Source organism: Strix uralensis, chromosome Z, assembly GCF_047716275.1.
Source record: "Strix uralensis isolate ZFMK-TIS-50842 chromosome Z, bStrUra1, whole genome shotgun sequence".
NCBI lineage: Eukaryota > Metazoa > Chordata > Aves > Strigiformes > Strigidae > Strix > Strix uralensis.
This window is the reverse complement of record NC_134012.1, coordinates 102,585,633-102,599,732: the sequence shown is the minus strand read 5'-3', so window position 1 is coordinate 102,599,732 and position 14,100 is coordinate 102,585,633. Positions and strand designations below refer to the sequence as shown.

At 41.1% G+C, this 14,100-nt stretch overlaps 1 protein-coding gene across 7 annotated transcripts in view; it reads right to left on the bottom strand.

The window, feature by feature from the left end:
- Nucleotides 1–14,100, bottom strand: part of NEDD4L (NEDD4 like E3 ubiquitin protein ligase) — a 175,682-nt gene that overhangs the window by 18,653 nt on the left and 142,929 nt on the right. For all 7 annotated transcript variants that reach the window (XM_074857003.1, XM_074857004.1, XM_074857005.1 and 4 more), the window contains 5 exons: nt 11,509–11,706; nt 10,125–10,202; nt 8,082–8,136; nt 3,460–3,518; nt 1,012–1,077 (listed from right to left, as the gene is read on the bottom strand). In XM_074857003.1, the coding sequence (XP_074713104.1) occupies nt 1,012–1,077; nt 3,460–3,518; nt 8,082–8,136; nt 10,125–10,202; nt 11,509–11,706 (456 nt within the window). The remainder of the gene's footprint in view (nt 1–1,011; nt 1,078–3,459; nt 3,519–8,081; nt 8,137–10,124; nt 10,203–11,508; nt 11,707–14,100) is intronic.

The following is a 14,100-nucleotide window of genomic DNA, read 5'->3' as shown; positions in this document are numbered from 1 at the left end:
TTGTGCAACCGCTTTACTCACGTATCTGTAAAGGCCAGAACAGTTCCACAACAAGAACACCTACAGTACCCTACACACAGCAGAACCGAGTCGCACAGCTGTTAACAAACAGCCAGGCAATTGTTTTAGAAGTTCTGTCTAAACAGGAGGGAGCACACGCCCATTATGATTTAGCCCAGGGAGCTAAATTCAGAAGAGACAGAAGAGAACCGAGGTGAGAATTTGTAGAAAGACAACTGGATGAACAGATACACAGCCACGTGTAGTTTTCCTGATAAAATCGACTTCAAACAACTGTTTCAGAAGGTTTGCTTTTTCCTGACAACTGAGGTGCTCATTGTGTGCAATCACCAGCCAAACTCGGGGTGAAAATTCGAGCTGCTGTCAATAAACAGGTGAAGACATTGGCAAGTCCCTCTTCGAATTACAGCTGGTGTTGCCAAGGCTGTTTACTGTTAATTACGAGTCAGTATCCCACACAAGCTTGGACTCGGTGCTCTCTCACATTAAAGATGTTACTGGAAATACTTTTTTCCCAGAACAAGAACACTAGAAGCTTGTGCCAGATCCAGCCCAACTGTGGGCTCTGCTCTGCCAACTCATTCCAGCGCTGCCCTTCGCAGCCCACGGCTGAGGATGAAGAAGTATCAATCCTCAAGCCTATTTTCAACCTAAAGCTTGTAAACGTACCCACTAGTCTCAGTTGCAGTGGGAGATGGTGAAGGACTACTACTTCCTTGCTGCCTCGTCACTCTGATTTTGCATTCATACAGGAAAACGTGAGTCTTAAAGATTTGTAAATGTTTTTCTTGAGAAATCAATCAAATTCAAACTTTTCTTCATTTTTCTGGTTCCTACATAACTGCTTTAGGAGCAGCACAATCAAGAAGAATTGGCAGGTGTGTCACAGCAAGATACAGCACCGCTCGGTAGCTGTGCTCGGGACAAGCTGTTGTTTCTCCCAGACACAGCATAATTGATCCCAACACAAAGCAGCACATTTCTACTCACGGGTTTCTTTAACTTCTTCCGGAAATAGTCATATTTCTGTTTGAACTCCCTGGAATATGGAACTGCCTATCAGAGAGAGAATCATAAACACCGTTTATTCCAGCTATTTAGCAGTTTGCTATTCCAACGTTATTTAAAGACATCCTATCTACGCGTGTATGCCACAGGTTCATCTAATAAAATCCACCATGCACGAAGTACATAGAGCAGCTAAAATTTTCTCATTTCTCAGTGTGTAATTTGAGCTAAAAGGTATGAAAATTTTCGACCCAGTTCTTCTGTTTATCAGCTACTTACCCTCATTTTTTTTTCTTCTTTTAGGAACAGAAAAGAGCAAAAACAATTTTTAACACAGACAAAAAAATATGGAATGTATTGCTGCTATCCATGTGTCTCATCAGGAAATAAAGAGCATGCCATATGATACTGAATTTTAAAAATGCCTGGTGTTAGCACAGAGTGTGGATTTGCACGGCTGAAAGCACTAAGCATTGTTAGGTGCTACTCAAAAGACACAAACCTCACAGAATTTTGAAAATGAACCTAAGAACACGTGCAGGGGCTCCAGTAAAGCTCTGACATCAACAACAGTCCCTGTTTGCTCTCCAAAAAGCACAGGACACAGCATGTACCTACACAGCGTAGTCAGCTAGGCAGGGGAACATCCATGGCTAGAAATCATCTGTTCAGCCCATGTGAATGAATCTAATCCTTAATAGTTATCAAACTATATCAAAACTAGTATGAAAACATACACATTCAGAATGTCTTTAATCCAGCATCTGAAAGCGTTTCATAAACAAATTAACATTCTTTTGAACAAAGCACAAGTCCCTGGGTAATATTTATCTGAATACTCACTCAGTGCAGCTGCCTGTGAGTTAGACTGCATTTCTAAGTAACAGCAGCATAAGAGAACAATCTTACAAGTTAAAAGAAGTCACAATTAAGGTTGGTAGGATTACATTAATCAACAGAGTTGGAAATTGGTGTCTGGCCTGTGTAAACATCCCTTAACAAATGCCACGGGTCTCTGAAATATTTATGTGGATTTCCAGATACCTGGAAGGCCTCTGGGGATGATTCCAGGCATGCACAAGTCAAGGTTCAACAAAGGTTCTTGGAGTTTTGAAAGACGTTTCTATTTTATCTGTGCTGCTCCCTCCTGCCAACACGCGGAGCGAGGGGAATGCCACGCCTGCCGTTACTCCGCTCGCCGCCCCCTCGGCGGTCGGTCAGAGCACGGTGGGTGCTCTTCTGTGCTGCTGCTGGTCCCCACCAGACCCCTCTGCCTCCGCCCTGGCCGAGCCACACACCAACGCTCAGGACGGCTGAGCCTCGCAAGGTGCCCAGCGGTGCCGCTCGCTAACGCGCCGGAGCGTGTTGGCTGCCCAGGAGTGCGGGTAAAAGCCACCCCTACCCCGACCCCTGCAACCTGCCTCACTCAGCCTTCAGGTGGAACAGCCCTGAAGAGCTGAATTAGACTAATGAACAGCAATAGGCTGGAAGAGTGCAAAAGATTTTATACTGTTTGTTCCATACTAAGTCATTTATAGTATCAGGAAGTGTGGAGAAAGAAAAAAATCAGAATATGTTACACTTACATTATTTTAGATGTAACTGATTTAAAAATCACATTTTCCCCCCAATTCATCTGTTTGGATGTCAAAAGCAAGCTAAAGATACCACTCTGCTACTTTTGTCCTGGACTTTCGTCATCACAATAAGCAGCAAATACAACAGTAACAAGCATGCTGAAATCTTAAGTTTTGTACTTTCAGCCAGGGATCACATCAGTAATGGATCTTTCAGAAACCACATTCATCGTCATCGCTTAGTGTGGAAACCTTCGGGGTACAGGAGGAGGAGAGTGGAACAGATGAGACATGATGGGTTTCTGGGCGTTTCAGCACGTGAAACACCATTCAGACTATTTAGCTTGCAGCTTCCGAACGGACGGGGCTTCACTCACAAGTAACACAATATAAAATACTGAAATCAGCCCAAGAAGTCCGTGTCAGGATTCCCTTGCCGGGAAAGCCTCAGCACCCTCGCACCCGGAGCCGCTGTCTGAGCTGGGAACGGCGAGCACAGCGTCGCAGGGCCAGACGTGCCGGGGGTTCCCAGTTAGCCCAGCGCGGCTGGAAGCGTCCCCAGGGCGCTCGGGCCGTCGCATGCCAGGGCAAGGCGTCGGGCTGGGGCTCGCTGGCGGGCTGGCACACGATGGCAGCCCCCTGGCCCCTGCAGACCCACAGAAGCTGGCCCTGACCCCCGTGTCCGTCGGGAAGAGGCCAGGCGAGGCAGGGGTGCTGCTCCCTGCCTGTTCGTTGGGCAGAGTTCCGCCTGACCCGGGAACAGGCACGACCTGCTGCTGGGCGATGCCTCGTGCCTACCCCACACATACGTGAGTCACCGCATTTCTTGGAAAAAAACCATAGCAGTACTTACTGGACCAGTAATTGCTGGATTCTGCAGTCTGGGGTCTTCCCACTGGGTAATTTTATTATCTGTAAATAACAAAAGAAATTACACCATTACTCCTCTGTTACCACACTGTGAATTTATGCTGTTTTTTTCTCCCTACAACTGTTTTCCCTACCATTTCCACAACTTAGTATTTCAGGGTTAGAAAAGGCTGCATTCACCCATCTACATCAAAACCCCATCACACTGTTTAGTTGAAAACATTCAAAAATGCAGAACTACAACAGAATCCAGTGTATTTTGTATTTACACTGCTTTTGTTTCAGCATCTGTAGTAGTAAACATGTTCTGCTTGAACATGGTCTTGGATTCAACTTGTATTAGAAATACACAGACTTCATGCCTGAAAGCTAAAGGAACCCAAAAACCTTGTCAAATGACAGGCTAAGTTTACTTTTTTGAAATTTTGCATAAAGATAGCCAAAATGTAATACTTAAGACAGTCGGTATTTAAATTTGGAGGGAATAACATCTCTTAAAAAACCCGTCCTAGACACTGATTTAATGAAAAGTTTATAGGACCATTGAGGAAGGCAAAATTATACAAGTATGGTATAAGAGATCGTTCAGTTGTGACCAAAGGAGGTTTTGGCTGTAACGCGACAGAATCCCGTTCTTTGCATCTACAGTTTTTAAGAGCACCAGGAGGGTGGTTATACAGGTAAGGTTATACAGGACCACGGTCAAACTTTCCCTGCCTCCACACAACTGCTCCTCACAAGATTCTGAACACAACAGAATCACAACAAAATGATGATGTTGCAACAATAAGACAATGCTCCAAAAACCAAACCAGGGGCCACCTGCAATGGCAAGGTTTAAATCATCCATTTCCTGCACTGAGAGGGCAGCAGTAACACTATGTGTGTGTTACGTACGCTGCTTTGATTTAGGAACTGCGTGTTAAGGTCGTAGTCCAGAATTTAAGTTTTGAAATTGCTCAGTTTGGGAATAAACACACTAAGTTTCAAGAAAATTGTTTTTATGGCTACTGTAGGTAAAAGCAAAAAACCAAACCCACTTCTATTAAAACACAAGTATTTTCCATGTTTCTACAGTTGGAAGAGACCCGTAAGTTTTGAGCATCCCAAGCTAGTTTTAAAATGGACTGGGATTTGGAAGGTGACATTCATTAAATGTTAACTGAAAAAAATTCAAAAGATCACAAACACATTTCAAGAAATTTATCAGTTAATTTAATATTAAAGTACTATTTTATTTCCCTCTAAACATTAAGTCTATTTAGTGCTTATGGAAGTTATGGAGGAAGCCACAGGAGGTCCGCAGACCAGAGCCTGCCATAAAGGCGTGATGCCTAACCTGGCCCTTTTCATCTTGCTTCAACCTCTTCAGTCACATTTCCTTCTAAAAAGTTTACTGGTTTTCTACCAATTTGTTTCTTATACCTACTTGAAACCAAAAGCCACAAATCCTGGTGGCAATTTTCTATGAAATCAAAGAGAATAGAACTGGAAATGACTGCAAGTTTGTCAGTTCTTTCTTATTGCCCTACGTGCTTAAGAGTGTACAATGTTCCTGACAAATTTTTGTCTATTTTTTTTTCGGAGTACTGCAGAGACAGGGACTTCATATGATAAATGCTGTGCCAGGGCTTAAATGCCCCAACTAATAATAAGGGTCTAATGTAAACTGCTCTACGTGGGATTGTAGCTCAAGACTCTGTCTTGTCCAAAGTGGATGTGGATAACAAATTCCTTCCTTTTGCAGCACGTTTTCAAAAATCTACCATCTCTCTCTTGTCTTTGCACAAATACAACACTCTGTCTTTCCTCACAAAGCGGGCTCTAGGCCCTTTGAGGATTCCCTCCTCTCCATTTTCTCTGGTCCCTTCCAAGTGGGAGCTGTATCCCTGGAGCCTGGGACCCCGTGCTAGAGACAGTCACCATGGCCAAGACATCAGCAGTGCTGATCAGATTAGGAGGATTACTGCAGGTCTTAAGACACTCCTGCTGATACATCACAGGATGAGTTGACTCATGTCCAGTTGATAATATTTCTAATGCCCTTTTCAACCAAAATTCTGCTAATTATTCCCATTCTGAGAACTATTTTGCAATTCTTATTAAAGAGTGTCTTACTTCACACTACAGCAGCAACTTGCCGGACTCATTCTGACTTCTCATCCCGTTCCAGTGAGCACCTCTCACCTCTCTTACGCTGCTGTTTCCTGCTGAACTAACGACATTCCCCCTAATTCATTGTTCGAATCACTAATGAATATATTGAAGAATGGGGGATCCAAGACAGACTTTGAGGGGAACCCATTTAATATATCCACCCCTCTGTCACCGACCCACTGCCAACTGTTCTGAATATGGCTGGAAAAACTTTGTGTTTTCCTTCATGATACCTTCCAACAGGTAAATTGTATTTTCCTGTAAGGCTCCTAGGAGATGCAGAAGGACATGCATACTACAATGAATATTTTATTCACAGATGGTAAATAATGTTGACTTAGCTAGCTAAGGACCAGTCATGGAGAACTGGAGACTCTATTTTTGTTAAAAGATTGAGTGCTGCAGAAATTAGAACTGTTTACAGTTAAAATCTAAAAAGATTATATTTTCAGGCTACTATGTTACAAGTAATATCTAAATTCGTTTAACAGTACTTCACCTTACTAGTTTAATGGCACGCTTAACAGCAGGTAGCATTGCCCCACAAGACGAGGTTTCTGTGCTGGTTGCATTGGACTTTTTTACAGTTTCTCTCAGGGATGAGAAAAACATTTCAAAAATAGGACAACAGTATGGGCTAATTATGCAGAAGGATTACAAAATGTATCTGGGGACAGGACATTAATAGTCACTGAATCTGTCAACACTTTCAACATTTATATTGTATTCTAATAAAGAAACTGGCTTCATTTGTTACATCTTAACTAATGGCTTTAGCAGAGAACAGCTGAAAGGGTGGCCAGTTGATCATGGCAATGGGCTACTGAGACTTGTGTATTCAATGTGAGCAGGGCTGGCCACAGCCACGACTGACTCCAGTGTGTGCTCCCAAGCCAGCCGCGGTCCTGCCGCTGGGCTCAGCCGTCCCTGAGCACCGACGCTGCTGCCGAGGCGGCTCCGGCCAAAGTCCGGCGCACCCAGCGCCGCGGGCAGCCAGGCCCCGAGGGCCGAGCGCGGCGTCGCCCCGCGGAGCTGCAGCACCCCTGGCACCCCTCCGCTCCCCAGCCCACCCGCCGGGGTGGTGGCGGGGCACCAGAGTGAGACCGCGAGGGTGTTTGCTGCAGACTGGCAGCAGCATCAACAAACCCTCTGAACTTCTGTAGAAACTGCTACGTGGAAAGCTAAAACAGCTCGGACCGAAAGAGGGACTAGGAGAGATTTCAGATGCAAATACATTTAGTCTTACAACTATTATAAATTCTTTGGCCAATTCTAATTAACATACGACTTTAACATTCCATTTGCTTTTAGAGACTAACACGTACTTAAGTAGATTTAGGATACTGAAAATTTAAAACTTTTTGAAGGAGGTTGGGAGGCTCAACAGTTATACAGCTATTTTAAATAAAACAGTTTTATTCTGTGAATCTCCAGTGGCAGCAGTTTAGAATGATTTGCCATATTTAAGTTTCCAGATAGCTGTTGGGAAAAACAATTACGGAAGGTATAGAAATCAGTAACTCTGTACGGAGGTTTGAAAGAGATTAACCTTGTGCTTGACAAGCACGTTATTTCTAATTTTCATTTAAAACTATTTACACAATTTCAAAATTTGTATTATTGGAAAAACGTAATACTGTCAAATATGTATAATAGTTTAAGAGTTTAATTCTTTAAGTTTTGCATAGCAAATGTACCCTCTTCTAATGGTTTGGTGAGTTATCTATTTCTGTGAAGATTATGCCATCAGTAGAAATAGCTCATTATAAAATCCAGCTGAAGTCTTAAAAAAAAAAAAAAAGAAGAAACAGCCCAACCTTTCTGGGCTGCTTTGTTTTCAAACAACAACAAAAACTCACACAGTAGTTCTGAAATGCTGTAATAAGACAAGTCTACAATGAAACATCACTTACACTAGAACTTCACTAACAGAACTGAATAATATTAATGGGCTGGGTGCAGTTTAACATGCTATAAATAGGAAATAAGATCAGAATCAGCACTGCCACAAGACCTTCTTTAAAGGAGAGGAAAGAGTACTTATCAGTGCTAATTTCTCCACTGCCTACGTGTGGAGTTGTGGCTATATGATCTTTTCTCATCTTATTTTCTATTCCTAGTGTATATTTTAATTTATTAAGTGCAGATAAGCCATGGGATCATCAACAACACCGACAACGAATCCAAAATATCAACAAGAACAAAAGAAACCACAAAGAAGAAATGTTAATGCTTCACAAATCAGAGAGGGACAAAGCTTGATGAACCAATTAAAAGCAAGCTTCCAGTGAATATACAGTACCGTAGGAGGGCACTAAGTCTCTGGTATCAATGTCTCCACATATCAACACCTGGCTTCCTAAATGAAGAGTAAAATTATAAAGCTTTCACTTCAATAGTTATGACCTCCCTTTGTCTATTTGCTGCAGTACCTGAGTGCTTACTTACTATGGTCTATATAAAACGTTCTTCCGTCCAAATGTATTCTTTCCTCCCAACCAGGCTGGAATTGGGAAATAAAAAGAGAGAAAATAAGTGAAATACTACCACTCTCGCAGAGCTCGAAGCAGTACATTATCCACGCCTACTTAAACTGTCTGACAGATTCCAGTGAAGTAGAAAACACAAAATGATCACAGATGCGCTATGTCAAGGCCAAAAATCTAGGAAGAGTCAAAGAACTGGCTATTGATACAGGTAACTGTATCCAATACAGTAAATATTTTTTTAAAGCTTCGACTTGGAAACTTCTTGCATCAGGGTTTATACCCATTTCCTACTACAAGGAAACGATCTCAAGGAACAGACTGTCCATCACTGGTGAGGTTTGAGAGTTTCTGCTTCTCCTTCCGAAAACACATGTGGGTTATTTTCTGTCAATACGTAAGCCAGGATCTCAGTGCAGTGGGAGGAGACTAACCTAGTCCTCAACTCTTCCCTTTCTACCCATTCCCTTTTCTCATCTTCGAAATGGTTGTAGCACAGAAAGGAGAGTAAATGGCACATTGTTAGTATGTGCACTGCTGTCCACTTTAGCACTCACTCCACCTGTATGCTCTCCATGAGCTTCAGACTTCCATAAAATATAGATAAGAAATGATTCTATTTCAGTCTTGTTTGAGAAACTCGTTACATTCTGTAGTCATTCTTACCTCACTCAAAAAATGGATTAACTGAGTTTAAATTTGTTACTAATTATGTATTTCCAGTGATATATGTCAGGCTATCCTGATATCACTGCATGTTTTGCCTCTTGCAATTAACATTAGAAATTGTCAGCTGGCCCTTCAGTTGCTCCCATGCAGTGCCTCCTATCTAAGCAGTGTGTCCTCAGAGATTAATGTGTGCTCAGTGTGTCTGAAGACTTGCAAACGAACAGCTACTTCCACGGCTGTTGTCTTGAAGACAAATGGCATCACTGCTGCGTTACAACCAGGAAACGCGTCGTAAGAAATATGTTCCACTGCACATAGTTGGTGATCTAATCTGTGGTTCAATACGCTGGGCCTGACAAGTGGCCTGCCTTGATTTAAATACGAGGCAAAACTTTGCTAATCGAGCCAAGGACAGTGAGATTTGTTTTGGAGGAGGATGCCTGATCATAGGTGGTGACAGAGACGGCCGCCCCTCACCACAGGTAGCATTTGTCACCACTCCTGCCCAAAACCAGCACTTGTTATTCAAATGGTTTAAAACTAATTTAGTCTGCCCTGCAGGGTGGGCCAGCAGCCCCTTCTGCTGGCACAGCCGTTTGCAGACGGCTTGTCCCTAACACGTGCTGAAGCATTGAGGGTGCTGGTGACAACCAGTGGCTTGTTGTCACTAAGGTTTCCAGTGTTGCAAGTACCATTTCAATGGCAATTTCTCAAAAGTACACATCATTTATATGAGGCAATGAGCTGAATTAACACTACGCCATAAAAATCAGCACCTTAGAAAAAGTGTTAGCTTTCATAGACTCTGCCATGAAGGATGCAGTTTTTTAAAAACAAAGCAAAGCTCAGTATTTGGCATGGCTATAAATCAATATTATACTTTGGTTACAAGTATAATAAATTCTGATGTTAAAATGATAATTTTCTCTGCAGAATATGTTAGTTTAATTAAACATCAAAATTTATTTAGATTTCTGAATGCCAATATATGCTGGTACACTGATAAGAGCTTGCTTTGAACAATCTGCTCCGATTTTTCCTAAAGCAACAGGCAATTATCTAAAAGCACATAGTCAAGAGATAAAACCAAGGTAAGTTTCTTCAAAGCTCAAGCTTCAGATAAGCCAAGAAACGTGAAATCATTTCAGAAATACAATGGGCTGGCTTCGAAGAGCCCTGACTCACAGATCACAATAAAGCTGTGTCCATGTATTTTAACATCTTCCGGACAGTGCTGACAGCAACGTGTGTGCCCACAGAGAATACATGACTGCAGTACCAGCTCAGCCCACAGAAGATAGCACATATATATTAACACACACACGCTATCACTTACAGGAAGAGGGCCCAAATCATTAGGGTTCAAAGATGCTTTTGATCTCAGATGCACTGGAAATTTCAGTCGTGGATCCTCCTGTAACAGAAATACAGAACTGTAAACCCACAGATCAAGTTAGATCTACACACCAAGTGAAACACAGAATTGTCTGGAAAAGAAATCTTCCCACATTACAGTTATTCTGTTATTCTCATTTTTTGAGAATAAACCAAAACATGTAAAAGTGATAGAACATTTAGTATTTGGATGTGTCACATACTTTAGTAGGATTCATATACCGAAAGGATTTTTAAAATGTTAATAGTTAGGGTGATGTAAGACTCTGCTTCCATTAAGTGTGCTATATCCAAAGACGTGCTGCAAAAAATACAGCCATGTTCTTCGGAAGGCATGCACTCCCATAAGCAGCATTTAGGTACATATGCACATTTTTGGCTCTTCAAAATGTAAGAGAAATAAGCCATCCTATCACTAAAAGGCTCAAAAAGGATGAAATGAGCTCCTTACATTTTTATTAGTGCACAGGAATTATGACATCAATGTCCAAATGAGGCAAAAAGGAGCAAGTAAAATAGGTCATGGAAGACAAATCTAGACAAAAAATGCTTGAGATTTCCACACACGTAATTCACCCACATGCACCTGGGACCACTGTTAAGAACCAGCATTAAAAATATGTCACGTAACTAGTGGTCACTGGGAATCTGAATGATGCTTAACAAATTAAAGTGCAACTCCTATTTCAAGGGTGATGTGGAATGCTGGGTTGTCTTTGACATTTTTTCCTGGTGTAATCTTAGTTTTTCAATTTATTGACCAAAATTGCAGCATTGTTGAAAAATGGATCCTTATGATGTAAAACAAGTAATCAAATGGATTCCATTAACTGAAGATGATGAACGTACGTTACGTTAATAAAAAAGCAGAGCCAGTCACAGTGAAAGACAGTACAATTACGGACAGTCTCATGTTAAACAGCCACCCCAACCTCCATGGCGCTGTGCGCCTCCGAAACCCAGACGGGGGGAATCTGAAGGACAGCACTTGTGTGCAATGATTTGTCAAGTATAAAAAGGTCAAATACAAAATGCGAAACACCGTGGCATGGTGTATGATGTAGAAACGCACTGAAGTCTAAGGGGCTGTGAACAAACAGGTTTCCCTCCTGCAAGCGCAGCCCCGGCAGTGCTACAGTAACTCCACGGGGTCAGCCACTGGCTGCAGGCAGGAGCCCGCCAGAGTCCTCCTGGGCTGCACGGGAAGTTGGGCTGACAAACCTCCCCTTAAAGACAAGGCCAATCCCACAGTGGAACGGGGGTATATGAGCAGGAAAACAAAACCAGGAACATGTACAAGATTGGTTATCTAGCATGTCTCTTACCCACGTGGTAGTTTTAGTGTTGTGGTCGATGAAGAAGGGCCTGCCGTTGGGTGCTATCCGCATCTCCCAGCCGGGGGGAAGGAAGCTCTGTGCAACTTTGTGTTGTGGTTTAGGTGAGTTGTACGGTGAGGGCTGCGGAGACTGCGGGTTGGAAAGGGTGTCCTTCACTGCTCTGCGCACCGGGGAGTCCTTGATACCCTGACGGAATGAAAGGGAGTAAGATTTGTCAAGTGTCACTCAATACTGTAAACACGAATAAAACTTGGCTTCACAGCAAGTAGCTTTTCATTCCATACAATTAATACTAGAATTAAGCGCCAGGACTGATTTCCTAGAACCTATTTAGCCAGATTCTGTTCCTTACAACATACTGAGCTTTTTGCTCCGAAGGACACAGTGTTTTATCACTTCCCTCTGCAATGATAACGTCCACAGTATTTACATTTGATTATATATTTTACTGCAGCTGCCCTGTACATGTCAGTATTTCATTTTACAAAGGAAAAAATAAAAGCACTGCTTCACACTTCATGGTGCGACATCCCTCACTTTACAACAAAAGAGTATCCTAAATGTGAGGCCATGTTATCTACTTTTTGATGATTTTCTCAACTCAACTTCAGACAAAACAGTTAAATATGAACTTAAAACAAGTTCCTAAAAATAAATGGAGGTTTGCAGTTACAGATTTTGGAAAATTTTTTTAACAAAATAAATTATCACAGCCTCAAAACTGCTTTGCTGATCAATGACTGTTGGTTAAAAACAGAAGTTACACGAGGTGGGTTTTTTAAAATGTCACTGGGAAACTGCAGGTTTATATACCTAAACAGCTTGAGCAATCTGATCCAGATTTACTCACCTTTGAAAATACAGACTGTCAGAACCAAAGACTTAAAAACAAGACTTAAGTGCTATGTTTAAACCTTGTTTGCATTTGTACTTTTCAGTTACTTTGCAAAAACACGCTCTCATTAGCTGATATGTGATAACAGATTGTTTTCTCCTTGTTTTACTAATTACTAAGATTCAGTAAATCTATGCATGCTCATGTTGACAATTCTCTAATTTAGCCCACAGTTAATTTTTTGAGCATTACATTAGAAAACAAGCCACCAACATGGATATTTACAAAATTATTCTAGCCTTATTTGTGGCTTGTTTTGAGCTGCATTTGGATGAAAAATGCAGTTAAACTGCAATGTTTGAAAATAACATTTAAAATATCTTGCATTAAAAGCTTTCCATATGTCTTGTACACAAAATTGAACATTTTACAATAAAGTAACTAATTAAACAAGAGAAGTAACTTCTAAAAAGTTGAACTATTTTTTTCTCGTGGCTGTATCCTTTTAAGATTTTAATATTATTAAATCTACACCTTTTTTTAAAAAAAAAAATTAGTTCAGAGGGGGGTATGAGAAGTTTGTGCTCTTCAGCACCCTTGTGGTTTCTGAGCATTGACAAACTACCCACCAATCTGATTAGCTGAATATTCTGAAATGAAGAGAACACTGGTTTTGTAGCTGCGGAACAGGTTATCGCCCTTAAAAGCTCGCTCAAATCTCAGATGCTCAGTCAGTGACTTCCACCAGCTCAACTGTTTGAAATGTCAGTAGGGACAGGAATGTCCTTAATGTTTTAGTTTAAGATATTCAGAATCTTTTATTTAAATTACAGTAGATTTGATCTTCAAAATTAACAATGGCAAGGCTAGTTATTAGTTCATTGTTAAAAGGTTTATCTGAATTACGTATGGGTAATTTATATTAAATATCAACTATAATCACCTCACTACAATCTGTCCAACAATCCTACGTTTGTTTAACAACTTGCACAACAGTCTGAATACATTTCAGTATAAAGAACAAACAAGAATGATGCATAAAATGAACTAAATGTTACAATCTTCACTTGATTGTTGGCCAACTTTTGCAGGGGCAAAGGGGACACAAGTAGGAAGAGACAGTGAGAGAGAAGGACAAATAACGTGCTGTACTTTAAGTTTGAAGAAATTTTTAAGAATTTATTCTCCTCAACACAGCCATGTTTAACTGACTGAAGAGTTTTAATCACCCTTTCAGAAGTAAAACACATTGTCTTTGATTGCATAAGAAGTCACTGAAGTTATTTAGACATGTTGCAGTGAGCATCACTCAACAGTATTCTGAACTAAAGATACTTAAAAGAAATTAAACATCCTTTTGAAAGACAAGGAATACAAAACGCAATCGGTATCTTGGCTCAGAGATTTTCCAAACTCAATTGCATGTATTATTTTCAAAGTTATCAGCATCAAAATACATGTTCCAACTTAAAAAAATACTTCTGATTTTATACACTCACAGCACTTGAAGGGCGTTGCAATAAGGTTCGTGTCAGACACGCACACAGGTTACGTTTTAGCTGACCAAACCAAACCATCATATATAAATACATCACTCGATGACCACGAAAGTTAAGTAATACTATTGGAAAACAGCCATCTATTAGGGCAAAATCAGCAATTGGGAAAAGTGGCTGCTGATAACTAAAAAGGAAATAAAAATTTCTAAGGCACCAAAGAACGGGAAGTCAGAGAGAAGCGATCCT